At 51.3% G+C, this 18,579-nt stretch overlaps 1 protein-coding gene across 1 annotated transcript in view; it reads left to right on the forward strand.

Annotated features, from left to right (window-relative positions):
* Positions 1 to 18,579, forward strand: part of MTCL2 (microtubule crosslinking factor 2) — a gene marked incomplete at both ends in the record, with an annotated part of 76,376 nt that overhangs the window by 13,975 nt on the left and 43,822 nt on the right. The window contains 2 exons of the mRNA XM_080716703.1: positions 4,793 to 5,017; positions 13,841 to 13,999. Coding sequence (XP_080572829.1) covers positions 4,793 to 5,017; positions 13,841 to 13,999 — 384 coding nt within the window. The remainder of the gene's footprint in view (positions 1 to 4,792; positions 5,018 to 13,840; positions 14,000 to 18,579) is intronic.

The raw sequence follows: 18,579 nt of genomic DNA on the forward strand, positions 1-18,579 counted from the left end.
AGAAGCCGGGAGGACGAGCAGAGGGACAGAAAGCCACCTGCTCTTTATCATAATTCCTCCATAACAGGTCTTGTCTGCAAATCAGAACAAAAGAAAAGTTTTTTTCCCTTGTACCAGGTATTGAGCTCAGGGGCGTTTTACTGCTGAGCTATACCCCCAGCCCTATTTTTATGTTTTATTTTGAAACAGGGTCTCCCTAGGTTGATGAGAGTCTTCAGTACTTGCTGAGGCAATCTTTGAACCTCCAATCCTTCTATCTTAGCCTCCCAAGTACTGGGATTACAGGCAAAAGAAACCTTGAGAAAGGGAAGTGCTGACTCCCATGTAGGGAAGGGGAGACTCCAGCCACCTGTTCAGTAGCCACAAGGCCCACGAAGGGGACTTTGCTCCTCCCCCACTGTGGTGGGGTTCCGGGAGCTGGGGCTGCAGGGCCCCAGGGCTAACTACAAAGGGCTGGAGCCTGTGCTTCCCTCTGGATCTCAGTTGGATCTGTCACGGGAGAAGTTCCCTGGGGTGAACCTCAGACCTCAGCACTGAGGGGCCCAGAGCATTCCTGGGCAGAAGCCTCTCCCTGTGCCCAGCAGCCCCTCTCCCTGCCCCCACCTCAGGCCCCAGAAGCTCAGCTGCTGCCCATGTCTGGATGGGCAGTGTGGCCACAAGCCCCCCCTTGTCTACCCACCCTGTCACGTGGGGCTGAGCCAGGGGAGCTGACCAGCACTCTGCCTGTAGCTGGGACAAACCCAAGAGGCCTGGGCCCCCATGGAGCCTGCAACGTCAAACGTGCCCTGGGTGCAGGGCAGGCCCTGGGGACACAGCTGCTCAGGGGAGGATGCATTCACTTGTTCAATACACGCTCACTGAGACCCTGCCTTGACTCGGGCTCCAGGCTGGGGACCTGGTGCTGAAATGGGGCTTTTGCCCTTTTAGGGGAGACTGGAAGGCTGTGCATCCACATCGCTTGAGAAGACCACCCCAGGAGTTTCCAATTCAGTAGGTCTGAACTGGGACATGAGAATGTCTTCACAAGTTTCTTGGTGATGCTAATGGTGGGCTGGGGACTACGTTTTGAGAGGCACTGTGATGTAGGACCAGAGGAAGGATTTATGTGTGATTTAGGTTTTGTGGATTTTCAAAATTATGTCTGTGATCCTGTTTTACATTTATAAATAGCAAACTCAGTTATTTAAAAGTTAAGTATGAGGCCGGGCGTGGTGGCGCACGCTTGTAATCCCCGCGCTTGGGAGGCAGAGACAGGAGGATCGCGCAGGTTCGAAGCCAGCCGTGCGCGCTGGCTTAGGAGACCCTGTTTCCAAATAAAAATGTAAAAATAGGTCTGGGAGTGTAGCCCGGAGATAGAAGGGCTTCCAGGAACCCCAGTACCACCAAAAAAAAAAAAAAAAAAAAAAAAAAAAAAAAAGTATGCAAACCAGGCATTGTGGTGTATGCCTGTAATCCCAATACTTGGGAGTCCGAGACAGGAGGATCACAGGTTTGAGGACAGCCTCAGCAAGTAGTGAGACTCAGCAACCTAGTGAGACAGTTTCAAAACAAAAATAAAAAGGGCTGAGGAGGTAGCTAGGAGGTAGAATGCCCCTGGGTTTAATCCCTAGTCATGCGCATGCATACTAGTGCTCTGGGCTCTGGTGTGGTCCTCTATGGAAAGATGTTACCTTCCGTGATCTAAGTGTCCTGCATCTGTTAACATAGCCCAGCGTTCTGAGCTTGTGTGTTACCAGCGCTTCCCCTTGTCTCATTTGGAACTTGAAATACACTCAGACCCTCACAGCCTCTCCATTACCGGGTCCTGTCAGTAGCACACAGGGGAATTGGTGAGCTGGGGGCGCTGGCTGGCCGTGGCTGGAGTTGAACGTGGGCCCCTCGCTTGGGCTTGGCTGTCTGCTCGCACTTCCGGGCTGCTGCTTCCCCCATGCCAGCTGGACTGGCTGGACTGGCAGGCCGACCCCGCTTCCTCATCACTGACTGCCCGCTTCCTCCTTTGCCCCTCTGGTCTGTGCACTTGGCAGTGGGGTGGGCAGTCTGTGCATTTGGGGATGGAAGGCCCCAGTGAGGGGACTCTTCCTTTGCAGCTGATTGGAAGGATTGTCTGCTTTGGGGGTGCTGCTGCACACTCCCCAGGACAGAGGCTGTGGCAGCCAGTGGGGATTAAGCCCTTCAGTGGAGCGTGACAGGACCTGATAGGGTTGGGAGAAACAGTTATTTGCCACCTCTGTGTTCCCCTGGGTTCAGAATAAGGGGAGAAATAGTCCCAGGAGACAAACAGGTGGGTGTGAAAACCATGGTTGGCTTCACATTGCTGAGAACTGGCTTGGAGGACACATTGCCAGCCCTGCCCCTGCCCCTGCCCCTGAATCCTTCCCCACAGGCAGGTATAAAGAGGCCCTGCTCTTCCTCCCTGGGCTCCAGCCAGGAGGGACTGGAGCCTGCCCTGGTCCTGGGGAAGCCTGCCCAGTAAGGAATCCAGGCCCAGCCCGTCCTTGGGGAAGGGGCTCTGCGGGTGGGCCTCCAGCCCTCCAGGCCTGGTCCTCTCTCCAGAGTGTTCTTTCTGCTCTCGGGACTCCCTCTCCCTACTTCCCTCAGCACCAGCTTTGGGTGCCTTTTTCTGACAAGTCCTCATCCCTTCTGACTCAGTTTCTCCCCCTCTGTTTTTGTTACTGGAGATTGAACCCAGGAGCATCCTACCTCTGGGCTATATCCTTTTTTTATTTTGAAACACGGACTCACTAAATTGCTAAGGGTCTTGCCAAGTTGCCTAGGCTGGCTTCAAGTCTGCAATCCTCCTGTCTCAGCCTCTATAGTACTGAAATTACAGGCGTGAGCCACCACGCCAGCTCAGTTTCTCACTTTTGTAATCTACAATCCTATTTAAATCAGTCAGTCACACTAAGAACTGGTACTGCTGTGCCACGGGGACTGCCCATGTGTCTTGCCTTTCTGCTGCTGGGCCTCCACTCACCACCTCTGATGGTCATATGACTGCTCTCCTGGTTTTTGTAACTAGACTTGCCTTGCCGTGGGCACCTGCGGGAAGCTCAGCTGTGTGCTGCTGTGGGGGAGACAGTGCTGGGTGACAAATTGTTAAGCAAAGAATTGCAGATATGCTAGTGATCACAAAGGAGAAGTGGTGGACAGCCCGGAGCTGGTGACAGAGGTGGCAGGCACTGTCCTAAGGAAGTGAGGTCACCTCTCAACCCCTCCACTTAAAACCCAAGCCCAGAGCCGAGCGTGGTGCACGCTGATAATCTCAGTACTTGGGAGACGGAGATGGATCAGAGTTCGCAGTCAGCCTCAGCTATTAGGTTCTCCGCAACTTAGTGAGACCCTGTTTCAAAAAAATAAAGAATCAAAAATAGGGCTGGGGGTGTAGCTTGGAGTTAGAATGCTACTGGGTTCAACCCCCAGCACCACACACACACACACACACACACACACACACACACACACTCCAGAGAGAGGAGGAGAGGGAGGAGAAAGGAGATGAAAAGAAGGGAGAGGAGAGAGGGAGGGCGAGGAGAGCCTCCAATGACCTAACTTCCTTCCATTGGGCCCCTTCTCCTGAAAGTTGCCTACCTTCTACAGGATGGCAACCAACTTTTTTTTCTTTCTTTGTGGTCCTGGGGATGGAACCCAGGGGCATTCGACCTCTGAGCTATACCCCAGCCCTATTTTTTAGTCTTTATTTTGAAACAGGGTCTCACTGAGTTGCAAAGGACCTCACTAAGTAGCTGAGGCTGTGCACGAACCTTGATCCTCCTGTCTCAGCCTCCCAAATGTTGGGATTACAAGTGTGCACCACCAAGCTCAGAAGCAACCAACTTTTTAGCACATGGACTTTGGGGAAACATATAAGGTCGAAACCATAACTGTGACTTAGCTTCAGACTATCTTTCAATTCAGGAGATCCAAAGCCAGGCATGGTGGCGCATACCTGTGATCCCAGTACTTGGGAAGCTGAGAGAGGATTGTAGGTTGGAGGACAGCCTCAGCAACTTAGGCCCTCAGCAACCTAGTGAGGCTTTCAGAAACTGAGCAAGACTGTTTGCAAATAAAAAATAAAATAGGAGCTGGACATGGTGTTGCACTCTTGTAATCCCAGTACTTGGGAGGCTGAGGCAGGAAGCCTCAGCTACTTAGGTTCTCTACAGCTTAGACTTTGTTTAAAAAATAAAGAATAAAAAATAGGGCTGGGGGTGTAGCTCAGAGGGCGAATGCCCTGGGGGTTTCATCCTCAGTACCACAAAATAAATAATAAATAAATAAGGCTGGGGTATAGCCCAGAGGTAGAGGCCCCTGGGCTCAACCCCCAGTAACACACACACACACACACACACACACACACACACACACACTTCAGGAGGTCCAGAGCCTGAAAATCAAGGTACTTCATGCTGAAAATCACGAAGGCGCTAGTCTGTCTTTTCCAAGCTCCCAGGCTGCCTGCACCCCTTGGCTTGTAGCCCTGCCAGCAAACCACTCCAGCCTCTGGGGCCGTCCTCACAGTGCCTTCTCCACTTGCCTCAGTTTTGTAAAGACTGATTTTATTGGGCCCACCCAGATAATCCAGAATAATCTCCCTCTCCAGGGATCCTTAAGCACATCTGCGAAGTTTCTTGCCATGGAAGCCAACATTCACGATTCTGGGAGTTCAGATGTGGAAATCTTTGGGGTCTGTTACTCAGCCTCTCAGAGTCGGTCAAGCATTGGGTGTGGCCAGCACTGAAGCACCCAGGCCCTGCCACAGGCCTAGGGACCTGACCGGCTCTTCCTCTTGCAGGATGAGATTGAGGAGCTGCGAGCTGAGATGCTGGAGATGCGGGACGTCTACATGGAGGAGGATGTGTACCAGCTGCAGGAGCTGAGACAGCAGCTGGACCAGGCCAGCAAGACCTGCCGTATCCTGCAGTATCGGCTGCGCAAAGCTGAGCGCCGCAGCCTTCGCGCGGCCCAGACCGGCCAGGTGGACGGCGAGCTCATCCGTGGTCTGGAGCAGGATGTCAAGGTCAGCCCTGGGGTTCTCCCCACCCTCACAGGGGCCCTTGTTGGGGTAGAGCCATGAGCCCCAGTGGAGTCCAGGTCAGCCCTGGGGCTCACTCCCCTGTGTCCTTGGGCCTGTTACATTACCTGTATCTGGGTTTCAGTTTCCCCATCTGCAAAGTGGGAATCCCGGTGAAGCAACAGGCCTTCTACCAGGGACACTGAGAAGTAATACCTTAGTCTGAATGTATGAACAGTGTTACTGTTTGGTACCAGCTACATGCCTGGTCTGGCTCCAGCTGTGCAGTTCCTGGAGGGGAGAGTGGAGGCCAGGAGTCGGCAGGGCCTTCAGAGCCTGGCCACCGTGTGCCAGGGTCCAGAGCAAGTCACCTGTGTTTCGGTTTCCTCATCTGTCAAAGGGGTGTGAGGACACCTCCTTCCTCACAAGGTTCAATGAGAATTAGTACAGATAAAATGCCACCATACACACTAAGAAAAGTTAGCTATTATTTCCATTTCTTGTTGGAGGAATCAGAGGCTCAGAGAAGGGAAGGACCTGTCCAAGGTCACAGGTGCTCCCTCTTTGTAGGTGATGGAGCTCAGTTCCTGGGTTCCATCCCTATCCCACCACACACACACAAAAGGGCAGGGACTGGGGGCGTGGCTCTGAAGTAGAATGACTCAGGGTTCAGTCTCCAGTAACACACACACACACACACACACACACACACACACACACACTCACTCTCTCTCTCTCTCTCTCTCTCTCTCTCTCTCTCTCTCTAAAATGCCTGGTGTGGTGGTACCTGCCTGTAATCCCAGGATTTGAGAGGATGAGACAGGAGGATTACAGGTTTGAGACCAGCCTCAGCAATTTACTGAGGCTCTTGGCAATCTAAGGGAGATCTTGTTTCAAAAAAACAAACCTAGCTGGGGAGTATAGCTTAGAGATGGGCCGCCCTGAGCTCAATCCCTACTACCACAAAAGAAAATAAAAGCAATATTAGTGGGGCCGGGACATGAGAGCTGGTTTCAGAGGTCTGCAGGCCCAAGGGGAGTCCACAGCATCGGGCAGTTCCACGCTTGCTTTTGCATCTGGTTACCTGGACGGCTGCCACCGTGCACAGCGCTTGCCGCCATCAGAGAGAGGAGACTGATCGAGTTTCCAAGTCCTAAGCGCAGCTCAACCTGAGGGGGCGCCTCGGGGATGAGTGGGTCACAAACAGTCAAATCCCAGGCTCTGGTGGGTTCAGCGGTCTCCCGGGAGGATGGGCTCTAGCTCTGGGCTGAGAGAGGCGAGGAAAACGGGGTGATGGGGAAAGTAGGAGAGAGCCCTTACGAAGCTCAGGAGTCTGCGAAACTGCGTGTGAGCCTGGTCGCTGAGAATTTCTGAAAGGAACATAAAAACCCAGACTCAAGAGAGAGAGAGAGAGAGAGAAGAGGAAGAGAAGCAGAACAGGCTGGGGCAGGCGGCCAGCCGGACGCCTCTCCTTCGCCCCGGAGTCAGTCCAGCCTGGTGGGCGTGGCTTTCGAGAGTCTGGGTGGAGGGGAACCCCTTGTGTTGGGATTTGAACTAGCCAATCAGCTTTGCCCTTGCCCTTCCCTCCCTTCTCTGCTGCCCCTGCAGCTGCAGCGCTGAGCTCATCCTCTGGCCTGAGCTGGCCACCGCTCTTCTCCAGGGGGCTGGGCTTTTCGGACTCAGCTGGGGGACTCAGTCCTGGGCTCATGCTCTGACTGGCCTCCATCACTTGGGGTGCCTTGGTTTTCTCTTAGGTCATTTTTGTTCCCATTTCTTTTCTTTCTTTTTCCCTTTTTTTGGGGGGAAGGGTGGTATTGGGGATTGAGACCAGGGGCATTCTGTGAGCTACACCACTAGCCCTTTTTATTTTTAATTTTTGGTATTGGGAGTTGAACCCAGGGGCATTCTACTTCTGAGCTACACCACTGACCCTTTTTTGTGTGTGTGGTGCTGGGGGTGGAACCCAGGGTCATTCTCCCTTTGGAGGGACACCCTCAGCCCTATTTTTATTCTTTATTTTGAAACAAGGTCTCACTGAGTTGCAAAGGGCCTCACTAAGCTGATGCTGACTTCGAACCTGTGCAGTCCTCATGTCTCAGCCTCCCAAATGCTGAGATTACAAGTGTGTGCCACCACGCCCAGCCTCCTTTGACCCTTTTTTATATTTTTTATTGTGAAAAGGGGTCTTGAAAAGTTTATGAGGCTGCTGGCCTCAAATCTGTGATCCTCCTGTTTTAGCCTCCCAAGTACTGGGATTACAAGCGTGTACCACCAGGTCCAGCTTCTTTTTATTTTTGAAACAGGGTCTCCCTAAGTTGCTGAGAATCTCGCTGTTTTGCTGAGTTTGTCCTCGAACCTGCAGTCCTCCTGTTTCAGCCTCCCAAGTTCTGGGATTACAGACCTGTGCCACCACACCCTGGTGTTTTGTTTTCTTCCTAGTGCAGGGGATTGAACTCGGGGCCTTGGACAGGCTGGGCAAGTGCTCGACTCCTGAGCCGCACTCCCAGCCTTCCCCTATGTTAAAGGAGCTGAGACTAGCTGAATCTTCAGGGCTCCTGTGGTTTTAGTGGGTAGGTGGGCTATTAGGGAGGTCAGGAGTAAAACGCTTGGGCCTTGATGTCCCAGCCCTCTGCTGGAACCCGCAGCAGACAGGACCCTCAGAGCCTCAGTGGGGATGCTGCCCAGCATGCGGAGGGCAAGGGCAGTGGCAGAGTTCTCCTTTGTGGCTTGCTGTGTGGCCTTGGGAAAGCAGCTTCTGGTTCCCCATGTGGAAAACAGAGAAGAGGAGCTCCTCCTTGTAGAGACTTTGGTGAATATAAACGAAGTTGTTTAGCTGTAGAGGGTGCTGGGTACCGGGTCTGACACCGAGTGCACAGCTCGCCAGCCGCTGAGCGTGCATCGCTGTGGTTTCGTTACTGCTCAGGCAAAAAACTCACAAGGTACCGGTAGGACTGGTGGCGGGCAGGGAGTGGGGTGTGCCGGCGGGGATGAAGTTTGGAGGGCTTGTTCACAGTGCAGAGTCCCGTGCCCCCTCAGGACCTGGTGGGAGTATCAGGCCCAGGGACTGAGATCAGATTCTCATCTGAGTGACTTGTGGAGGCCCCAGGACGTATCAGAAACATACTCCCTTCCTTATTACAGGTGTTGCTGGGGCTTTGGGCTTTGGGTTTAGTTCCTGGGTAGCCTGTGCAGGTGGCCTCTCTCTCTCTTCTTTGAGCCTCAGTCTCCTTCTCTAAAATGGAGATGCCACTCCCACCCTCTTGGGGCTCTTGGGAAGATCCAGCAACAACACAGCCCAGAATGTTTCCTGGCCGGCAGGCACAGGGTGCTCCTTAGTGAGAGCTCCTGTCTGTGTCTCTGTGAATCACAGTGGCAGGGACATCCTGATGCTCAAGGCTGGGAGCCCAGGGCCCATGTGCCAGCAGCTGGGGCAGGAGCCAGGCCCGCACTGTAAACAGTGACCTCATGGCTGAGTGCTTTTGTTTGTGCTTTGGGGATTTGCCCTGGCTTCCTGAAGCTGCAGCCGCCTGGCCTCCTGTGGTCTCGCAGGCTCCGGACTTTGGTGGTAGCTGAGGGTCAAATGAGACAGACACGTGGGACCCTTTAAGTGTCTGACATAGTAAGCCCACTGTTGGGGCTAAGCACTAAAATTTTTTTACTCTGTGTGTGTGTGTGTGTGTGTGTGTGTGTGTGTGTGTGTGTGTGTGTATGCGCGCGCGCGCATGCTGGGAAATGAACCTGGAGACATTTTAACTCTGAGCTACATCCCCAGCTTTTTTGTTTTTTTTAAATTTCGAAATAGGGTTTCACTAAATTACTGAGGCTCTGGCCTGGAACCTCCCATCCTATCTCAGCTTCCCCAATACTGGGATTACAGGTATATGCCACTCCTCCCAGCTTATTAAAACCTTTTTGTTGGTAGTAGTAATAGCAAGTCTTCAAATTTTTTCCTTATGTCAAGTTCACATTGAGTGCAAGATTAATTTATTTATTTTGTTACTGGGGATTGAACCCAAGGACATTCTACCTTCGAGCTACATCCCTAGCCCTATTTTATTTTTATTTTGAAACAGAGTGTTGCTAGGTTGATGAGAGTCTCACTACTTGTTGATGCTGTCCTTGAACCTGCGATCGATCCTTCTGTCCCAGTCTCTCAAGTACTGGATTACAGGTGTGCACCACTATGCCCGGCTAACTCAGTGGCATTTTAACTCTAAACTCTACTCTCAGTCCTTTTTTTATTCTTTATTCTGAAACAGGGTCTCACTAAGTAACTGAGGAGCTCACTAAGTTGCTGAGGCTGCCTTCTAACCTGTGATCCTCCTGTCTCAGCCTCCTGAGTACTGGAATTACAGGTGTGCAGCATCCGGTCTGGGCTGAGAGCACAACTTTAGAGCTGACCCACCTGATTTGGTAGCTTTCCAGCTGTGTGACCTTGGGCAAGTGATCTTTCCTTTCTGAACCTCAGCATGGGGATAATAATCAAAGTACTTCCCCTAAGCACTTGCTGTATAAATCACCTGTGGGCTGGGGGCAAGCTCAGTGGTAGAGTACTCGCCTTGCATGTGCAAAGCTCTGGGTTCCATTCCCAGCACTGAAAAAAAAGGAAAAAAAGAAGAGAGTGTGTGTGGGGGGGTGTATTGTATAAAATCACCTGCGAGTGGTCAGCGGTCCAGGGCCGAGGATCAGTAGGAAGGGGAAAAACACGGGCACTGGCTCCCACCCCAGCCTGGCTGCAGTGGTGCTCTTTGTCCCCAGTGGCCTCCATTGGGGCGCAGGGCACTGTGGGATCAGAGATTATGGTTTTTTTTCCATGGGCGCTCTTGAGGCAGCAGCCCTGGGGTGGAGGAGCACGAAGGGGTGGGGAGGGGCGGTGACCCCATGGGGAGGGGTAGCTGGGAAGAGGATCCAGGAACTCAAATGGATCATGACTTCTTTTTTGGTGGTGTTGGGCGGGGGGGGGGACTGGGAATTGAACCCAGGGGCATTCTACTTCCCAGCTACACCCCCGGCCCTATTTAATTTTTTAATTTTGAAATAGAGTCTTGCTGAGTTGCTGAGGCTGACCTCAAACCTGCAATCCTGTCTTAGCCTCCCAAATACTTGGATTAAGACTTTAACTCTCGTGTGTGTGTGTGTGTTTGTGTGTGTGTGTGTGTGTGTGTGTGTGTGTGTGTGTGTGTGTGTGTTTCTGGAGATTGAACCCAGGGGCATTCTAACCTCTGAGTTAGGCCCTCAGCCTTATTTAATTTTTTTATTTTGAAATAGAGTCTCACTAAGTTGTGAGGGCCTTGTTCATTTGCTGCACCTGGCCACGAACCTGTAATCCTCCTGTCTCAGCCTCCCAAGTACTGGGATTTACATGGTGCCACCCTGACAGCTACTCCTGCCTCCTTTGCTGAAGTAAGATGAAAGGTGCATGGAGTACTGATCAAGACAGGCCTCCTGGGTGACCTAATAGCCTCGAACTGGGGCCCATAGCCTGAGACCAAGGGCTGAACATACCTAGCAAAACCCTAGAGTTAGGTCAAGGTGGACAAAATCAAGGGACAGAGGCAAAGCAGTACTCCCAGCAGTGTAGTAAAAATCCTGCATCAGCCAGGCATAGTGGCCCGTGCCTGTAATCCTAGTCCTTGGGAGGCTTAGGACAGGAGGAGCTCAGCCATCCTGAGCAATTTAGCAAGATCCTCAGCAACTTAGTAAGACCTTGTCTCAAAATAAAAAACGAGCCGGGCGTGTTGGCGCACGCTTGTAATCCCAGCATTCGGGAGGCTGAGACCTGAGGATCGCGGTTCACAACAGCCTCAGCTACGTAGTGAGGCCCTCTGCAACTCAGTGACACCCGGATTCAAAACAAAGAATAAAAAAAAATAGGGCAGGGGTTGTAGCTTGGAGGTCAAATGCCCCTGGGTTCCATCCCCAGACCCGCAAAAAAAAAAAAAGAGCCAGCTGGGTGTGGTGGTTCACGCTTGTAATCCCAGCATTTAGGAGGCTGAGACAAGAGGGTCACAGTTCTCAGACAGCCTCACCAAGTAGTGAGACTCTCATCAACCTAGCAAGACTTTCTTTCAAAATAAAGAATAAAAAACAAGGCTAGGGGTATATCTTGGAGGTAGAATGCCCCTGGGTCCCAACCCCAATGTCGCAGAAAAGAAAAAAAAAAAAAAAGAAAAAGAAAATGAAAAGGGCTGGGGCTGTAGCTCAGAGGTAGTCCAGAACCACACACACACGTACACACACACGTACACACACACATACACACAAAACAGAATTATGCAGCTGGGTATGGTGGCATATACCTGAAATCCTAGTACTTGGGAGGCTGAGAAAGGAGAATCATAGGTTCCAGGCCAGACTCAGCAATTTTAGCAAGACACTATTTCAAAATAAAAAATAAAGTGAGCTGGGATATAGTTCAGAGGTAGAATGCCTCTGGGTTCAATCCCCAGTAAACACACAAACACACAAACACACACACACACACACGCACACACACACAATTCATGAAACCATTAAATACTTTTTAAATTCAGTAAATTATGAAAGATAATTAAAACCTTTTGAGCCACTTGTAAGCTCCAGCCACCACCTCAAGCTTCATGTCCTGTATTCCTTCCTGCAGCCCTCTTGAGTAGACTAGATCAACCCCCTTTTCCTGCTGATCAGACTCAGACTTTAGATTTTTTTTTTTTTTTTTGAGTGTCTGGGGATGGAATGCAGGGTCATTTGACCACCGAGCTATACCCTCCACCCTATTTTTTTTAATTCTTTATTTGAAACAGGGTCTCACTAAGTTGCAGAGGGCCTCACTAAGTAGCTGAGGCTGTCCACGAACCACCATCCTCTGGTGTAAACCTCCGGAATGCTGGGCTTACAAGTATAATTACAAGCATGCCACCATACCTGGCCAGACTTTAGATGTTAAACGGCTCGTCTGGGGTCACAGCCAGCAAGTGCTGGGTCCAGGCTTGAATCTAGTTTTCCTCTCTGCAACATCCTTTTCTGATGTTGAGGGTTTGCTCGCCCCTTTCTGATGGAGAAAAGTCCAGTGGCCCAGAGAGGCTGTGGCAGGCTCATGGGCCAGTGTCTCACTGTCCTCAGAGATCTTCAGGGCAGAGGGGAGCGGGCAGTGGAGGGAGCAAAGGAGGTATGCCCAGTTTCCTTTCTGACTGTTGTTTTTCCTGGCTGCCAAGGGGTCCGTGCTGAGCTGGGCTTGGGCCCAGGCAGAGGGCTGAGCCAGGGAGGGCCCCATCCCTTCCGGCAGGGAGGAGGTGCCATGCTCATTTCCGGTCCTGGCGGGCATGGGTGCTGGGCCATTAGCCCCACACACAGGTCCTGCTGGCATGCTCAGGCCCTGGGGGGTCCCGCGACGCGGGTCCTCAGCCAAAGCCCCGGGCGCTCAGTCCGCTCGGCCCACACTTGCCTGTGTGACCCGAGCAGCTGCTTCTGCTTTGAGCTCCAGGATCCTCAGTGAAGTGTGGGCAGGACTGGGGTGGTCTTGAACGAGCCCAGCACCCAGTAGGTCCACAGCAAGCAGTAGTGCCTAGCTGCCTCAGGATGGAGCTGGGTCGCACTGGCTCAGAAGGGCCTTCCTCCTTCTCCTGGCCTCCTTTCCTGCCTCCCACACCCAGCTGGTGGAGGGCAGGACAGAGGGTCCTCCAGGTTGCTGGAGTCCTGGAGCCAGAACTGGAGACCGAAGTGCGCTCTCTCTCTTTCTCTTTTTCTCTCTGGTTCTAGGGATTAAACCCAGGGGCATTCTACCTCCGAGCTAGACCCCCAGCCTTTTTATATTTTTTGCTTTGAAATAGGGTCTCTCTTGGTTGCTAGGAGTCTCACTATGTTGCTAAGGCTGTCCCTGAACCTGTGATCCTCTTGTCTCAGTTCCTAAGTGCTGGGATTACAGGCGTGCACCGCCACAGCTAGCTCCAAATGGCTCTTTTCTGAAGGGATGACTTGGACATCTGCCCAGTCTTTGTCATTTGAGGCATGTTCTATATCTTGGATAGTTGGACACAGGCCTCAGAGTCACTGTGACCTCCAGCAAGTCATGCCTCTCTCTGGACATCAGCTCCTTGGAGCAGCAGTCCCCACTCAGCCAGCACTTGCTGTGTGGGCACTGTGCCGGGGGTGCGGTGTGACCGCTGATTTGATCCTCCTGTCAGGCGTGTGAGGTTGGTCCTGTTACTTCTGCATGGACTTCATAGCTGGGGAGTCTGAGGCACAGAGGCAGGAGATGACTTGCCCAGGACATGTGCCACCATCTTCTTTTGGGCTCCAGCTCACCCCCTGATGTGGATGAGCTCTGGCCCCACCACAACCCTTGTGGGGACGGGGACAGAGGTTCTGGGAAGTGTTAAAAGCACCAGATAGGGAGCTGGGCGTGGTGGCACACGGTTGTAATCCCAGCGCTTGGGAGGCTGAGACAGGAGGGTCGCACAGGTTCGAAGCCAGCCTCACCTACTGAGTGAGGCTCTCAGCAACTTAGTGAGACCCTGTTTCCAAATAATATAGAAAATAGCTCTGGGAGTCTATCCTGGAAGTAGAAAGCCCCTTGGTTCCATCCCTAGTACCACAAAAAGTAAATAAAATAAAATAAAAGCCTCAGATAAAACAAAGACTTTCTGATGAACAGACAGCATGGGGCAGCAGGCTGGGAGCGTGGTGTGCCTGGGCTTGGGTCGGGGTCTGCTTCCTCCTGGTGTCTAGGTCTCAGTTCCCTCCTCTGCTATGCAGGAGAATGAGGCAGGACCGTGCGGGACTGCAGGTACAGGGCCGCTGTGAGGCTGCCCGCAGCCTGCTCACCTCCTTCCCACCCTAACCCTGGCCCAGGTCTCTAAGGACATCTCCATGCGGTTGCACAAGGAGCTGGAGGTGGTGGAGAAGAAGCGTGCGCGGCTGGAGGAGGAGAATGAGGAGCTCCGGCAGCGGCTCATCGAGACGGAGCTGGCCAAGCAGGTGCTGCAGACGGAGCTGGAGCGGCCAAGAGAGGTGAGGCATCCACCGGCAGGGCGGCCTGGGGCAGGCGGGCACGTGGAGCCCCGCCTGTGGGTGTCTCCCTGACTGTGGGAAGTGGGCACCCTCAGGCAGGGTTGTTTATGCATTCCTTTCTCCAGCACGCACTTCCTGAGCATCCCCTGTGCACACTGTGCACTGGACACAGGATACAGAGGTGAACGAGACACACCCAGCTGCTGTTCACGGAACTCAGGGCAAATGTGAGAGGTAGTCAGTCACCTGTCAAAGAACTGCAGCCGCTGGGAGGGTTAGCTGAGAACAAGCAGGCCTGGCATTGCTTCTTTGTTTCCTTATCTATGGAATGGGCAGTTGGCCCTTGTGAGGGACAACTCTGATAGCTTGTATAGCAGTGCTTTAGGAACTGCCAGGTGCTGCCATCTGGTAAAGGGAAGCTGGGCCTGGGTCCCAGGCTAGTGTCTCTAGAGGCTTCCTGAATGTCACTCGAGGACCATCCTCTCTGCTGTGTGTGTGTGTGTGTGTGTGTGTGTGTGTGTGTGTGTGTGTTACTGGGGATTGAACCGAGGGGCATTCTGCCTCTGAGCTACACCCCAGCCCTATTTTTTATTTTGAAACAGGGTCTCCCTAAGTTGCTGAGGGCCTCACTGAGCTGCTGAAATAGATCCTCCTGTCTCAGCCTCCCAAGCGCTAGGATTACAGGTCTGCACCACCACACCTGGCTTTTTTTTTTTTTTTCTCTTCCTTTTTTTGTGGTACTGGGAATTTAACCCAGGGACATTTTACCTCTGAACTACATCCCCAACCCAATTTTTAAAAAATTTTTATTTAGAAACATGGTCTCACTAAGTTAAGCTGAGGCTGGCTGTGATCCTCCTGTCTCAGCCTCCCAAGTACAAGTATGCACCATCACATTTGGCTTTATCTATTTTTTATTTTTTTTGGTGGCACTAGGGGTAGAACCCAGAGGCTTTCTACCTCCGGGCTATACTCTCAGACCTATTTTATACTTTATTTGGAAACAGGGTCTCACTAAATTGCTGAGAACCTAAGTAGCTGAGACTGACTTCGAACCTGTGCGATCCTCCTGTCTCAGCCTCCCAAGCACTGGGATTACAAATGTGAGCCACCACACCCGGCTTATTTTTAAACAGGGTCTCCGTAGGTTTCTGAGAGTCTGGCTAAGTTGCTGAGGCTGTCCTTTAATCTGTGTCAGCCTCCCAAGTACTGGGATCACAGCGTGTGCCACCATGCCTGGCTCCCCATCTTCAATCACACCAGCTTCTCCTCCGACATACCCTCTCTTCCTCCTGCTGTGTCAGGAGGGCAGCATGCTAGGCACACACCAGACTGCTCGTCTCAAATTTGCATAAAGGCAAGACAAAGTTGTGATTCATTTTATGGATGCGCCCCCGGGAGAGGGAGGGATGTCCTCAAGGTCCCTCAGGGCCCAGGGGGCTTGAAAGAATGGCAATTAGAAACCATTAGTGTGGGTGACTCTTAAAAGCTAGAGCCCTTCTGATTCCAGGGTTCTGCGTTCCAGACAGCAGGACAGCCTCCAGCCAGAGACACAGCTAGGCCTCAGTGGCTTGGCTGCTGGTGAGGTAGCCTGGGGGCCTACATTCTCCGGAGGCCGGGCTCCACCTGCCTGCTTCCAGCAGTCCAGGACCAAGATGGCGCAGCCCCAAGGACAGAATGTCCCTTCAGCTGCCCTTCATGCTGGACGTGTCGGTGTGTTGTGCCAGCTCCCTCTCACTGTGGGGCGGGGAGGCATTTGCTGCCAAGGGCTGCTTCAGAGCCCTGCCCTGCTTGGGGCTGGGGGAGGCACCCTCTGCTCATGCAGCCTCCTGCCTTCCATGGCTTGGCTAAGACTACTGGGCACCGTCTTCACAATGTCTTTTTTTTTTTGGCAGTACTGGGGATGGAACCCAGGGACATCCTACCTCTGAGCTACACCCCCAGCCCTATTTTTTATTCTTTTTCTTTTTTTCTTTCTTTTTTTTGGTGGTACTGGGGTTTCTGGAAACCCTTCTACCTTCAGGCTACACTCCCAGACCTATTTTTTTTTTTTTAACTTGGAAACAGGGTCTCTTAACCTGTGCAATCCTCCTGTCTCTGCCTCCCAAGCCCAGGGATTACAAGTGTGCACCACCACGCCCAGCTATTCTTTATTTTTGAAACAGGGTTCTCTGAAGTGCAAAGGGCATTACTAAGTAGTAACTGAGGCTGCTGTTGAACCACGATCTTCCTGTCTCAGCCTCCCAAATGCTGGGATTACGAGCGTGCACCACCATGCCCGGCTCACAATGTCTTGTTACTGTGACCCTTGAGGATGAAAAGGGGAGACAATGTCAGAAAGCACCACAGAGCTCAGCCTGTTCCTGTTGTACAGGTGCAGAAATAGGCCCAGAGAGGAGCAGCTCGCTGAATCCACCCACCCTGCCTTGGCAGAACCTGGCTGCAGCCCTACAGTGGCTTTCCCTCCCCAGGTCTCAGTTTCTTCCTCTGTAATGTCAGAATAATAACAGTACCCAGTTTACAAGGTTGTTTTAGATCATTAATAAGATTGAGGGCTGTAGATGTAGTTCAGTGTTAGAGTGCTTGCATATCATGCACAAGGTCTTGGGTTTGATCCCTAGCACCAGAAAAAAATAAAAACTGCAATAGTTAAAAAAAAAAAAGCCAAATGAAGTGGTGCATGCTTGTAATCCCAGCATTGGGGTGGCTGAGACTGGAGGATCGCTGTTTGCGGATAGCCTCAGCTACTTAGTGAGGCCCTCCGCAATTTAGTGAGACCCTGTTTCAAATTAAAGAATAAAAAATAGGACAGGGGGTGTAGCTCAGAGGTTGAATGACCCCGGGTTTCATCCTTAGACCTGCAAAATAAAACAAACAAACAAACAAACAAACAAACAAACATAAAAAGACTAAAACATAGGGCTGGGGATGTCACTCGGAGATACAGTACCCCTGGGTTCCATCCCAGTACTGAAAAAAAAGATTGAGAAACTAGAGGATTTAGGGTATTATTCAACTATTTTTAAAATTTATATTTTAAATCTGGTACAGGGGATTAAACCCAGGGGTACTATACTACTGAGCTATCCCAGCCTCTTTTTTTTTTCTTTCTTGTACTGTGCATTGAACCCAGGATCATTCTACCTCAAACTTATATTCTTCCTGCCTCAGCCTCCGCTGGGATTACAGTTGTGTGGCGCTGGGCCTAGCCACATCAAAGTAGTTTTGGAGCATGTGTGCCTAGGTGTGAGCACACAGCTTGTCTGAGGGGATAGAAATGGGGGGATTAGGAGAGAGAACCTGACTTCTGCTATTTATTTTATTAATTCTGTAGTTAGAGTTTTTGTTTTTCTGTGGTACCAGGAGTCAACCCCAGCCACTGAACTACACTCCTAAAGCAAGGTAGAGTTTTTTTTTTTTAACTTTAATTTTAGTGTGTGTGTGTGTGTGTGTGTGTGTGTGTGTGTGTGTGTGTGTGTGGTGATGGCAATGGAATTCAGGTGTTTTCTAGCTCTGGACTACACTCCCGGCCCTATTTTATTTTATTTTTTTTAAATTTGGAAACAGGCTGTCACAAAGTTGCTGAGGCTCTTTGAACTTGTGATCTTCCTGTCTCAGCTTGTAAGTACTGGAATTATGGGTGTGTGCCACCATACCCAGCTAGAATTTTTTTGGGGGGTCGGTACTAGGGATGGAACCCAGGGACATTCTACCTTTGAGCTACTCTCCCAACCATATTTTTTTTTGGTCTTTTTTTGAAACAGGGTCTCACTGAGTCACGAAGGGCCTCGTTAAGTAGCTGAGGCTGTCTATGAACCGTGATCCTCTGTCTCAGCCTCCTGAATGCTGGGATTACAAGTGTGCACTACGACACCTGGCTCAGCTAGAATTTTTTTTCCCTCTAGTACTGGGGATTGAAACTAGAGGCATTCTATCTTTGAGCTATACCCTCAGCCTGATTTTATTTCTTATTTGGAAAGAGGTATCACTATGTTGATGAGAGCCTACTAAGTTGCTGATGCTGTCCTCAAACCTGCAGTCTTCCTGTCTCAGCCTCCAAAGTGCTGCTGGTATTATGGAGTGTGTTGCACCATGCCTGGCTTAGGTTTTTTGTTTGTTTGTTTGTTTGTTTGCAGTACTAGAGATGGAACCCGGGGGCATTCTACCTCCGAACTATACTATATGCCCAGCCCTATTTTTATTTTATTTTATTTTGGTGGTACTGGGGGTGGAACCCAGAGGCTTTCTACCTCCGGGCTATATTCCCAGACCTATTTTATAATTTATTTGGAAATAGGGTCTCACTAAGTTGCTGAGAGCCTCACTAAATAGCTGAGGCTGACTTCGAATCTATGCGATCCTCCTGTTTCAGCCTCCCAAGTGCAGGGATTACAAGCGTGCGCCACCATGCCTGGCTTAGGGTTTTTTAAATTATAAGAATGTACTTAGGCTAGCTTTAGTGGTATGCACCTATGGTCTCAGCTACTCAGAAGACTGAGGCAAAAGGATCAAATTTGAGCCCAGGAGTTTGAGGCCAGCTTGGGCAACCTAGGGAGACATTGTTTCCAAAAAGGAAAAAA

This window comes from Muscardinus avellanarius, assembly GCF_963383645.1.
Source record: "Muscardinus avellanarius genome assembly, chromosome: 19".
Lineage (NCBI taxonomy): Eukaryota > Metazoa > Chordata > Mammalia > Rodentia > Gliridae > Muscardinus > Muscardinus avellanarius.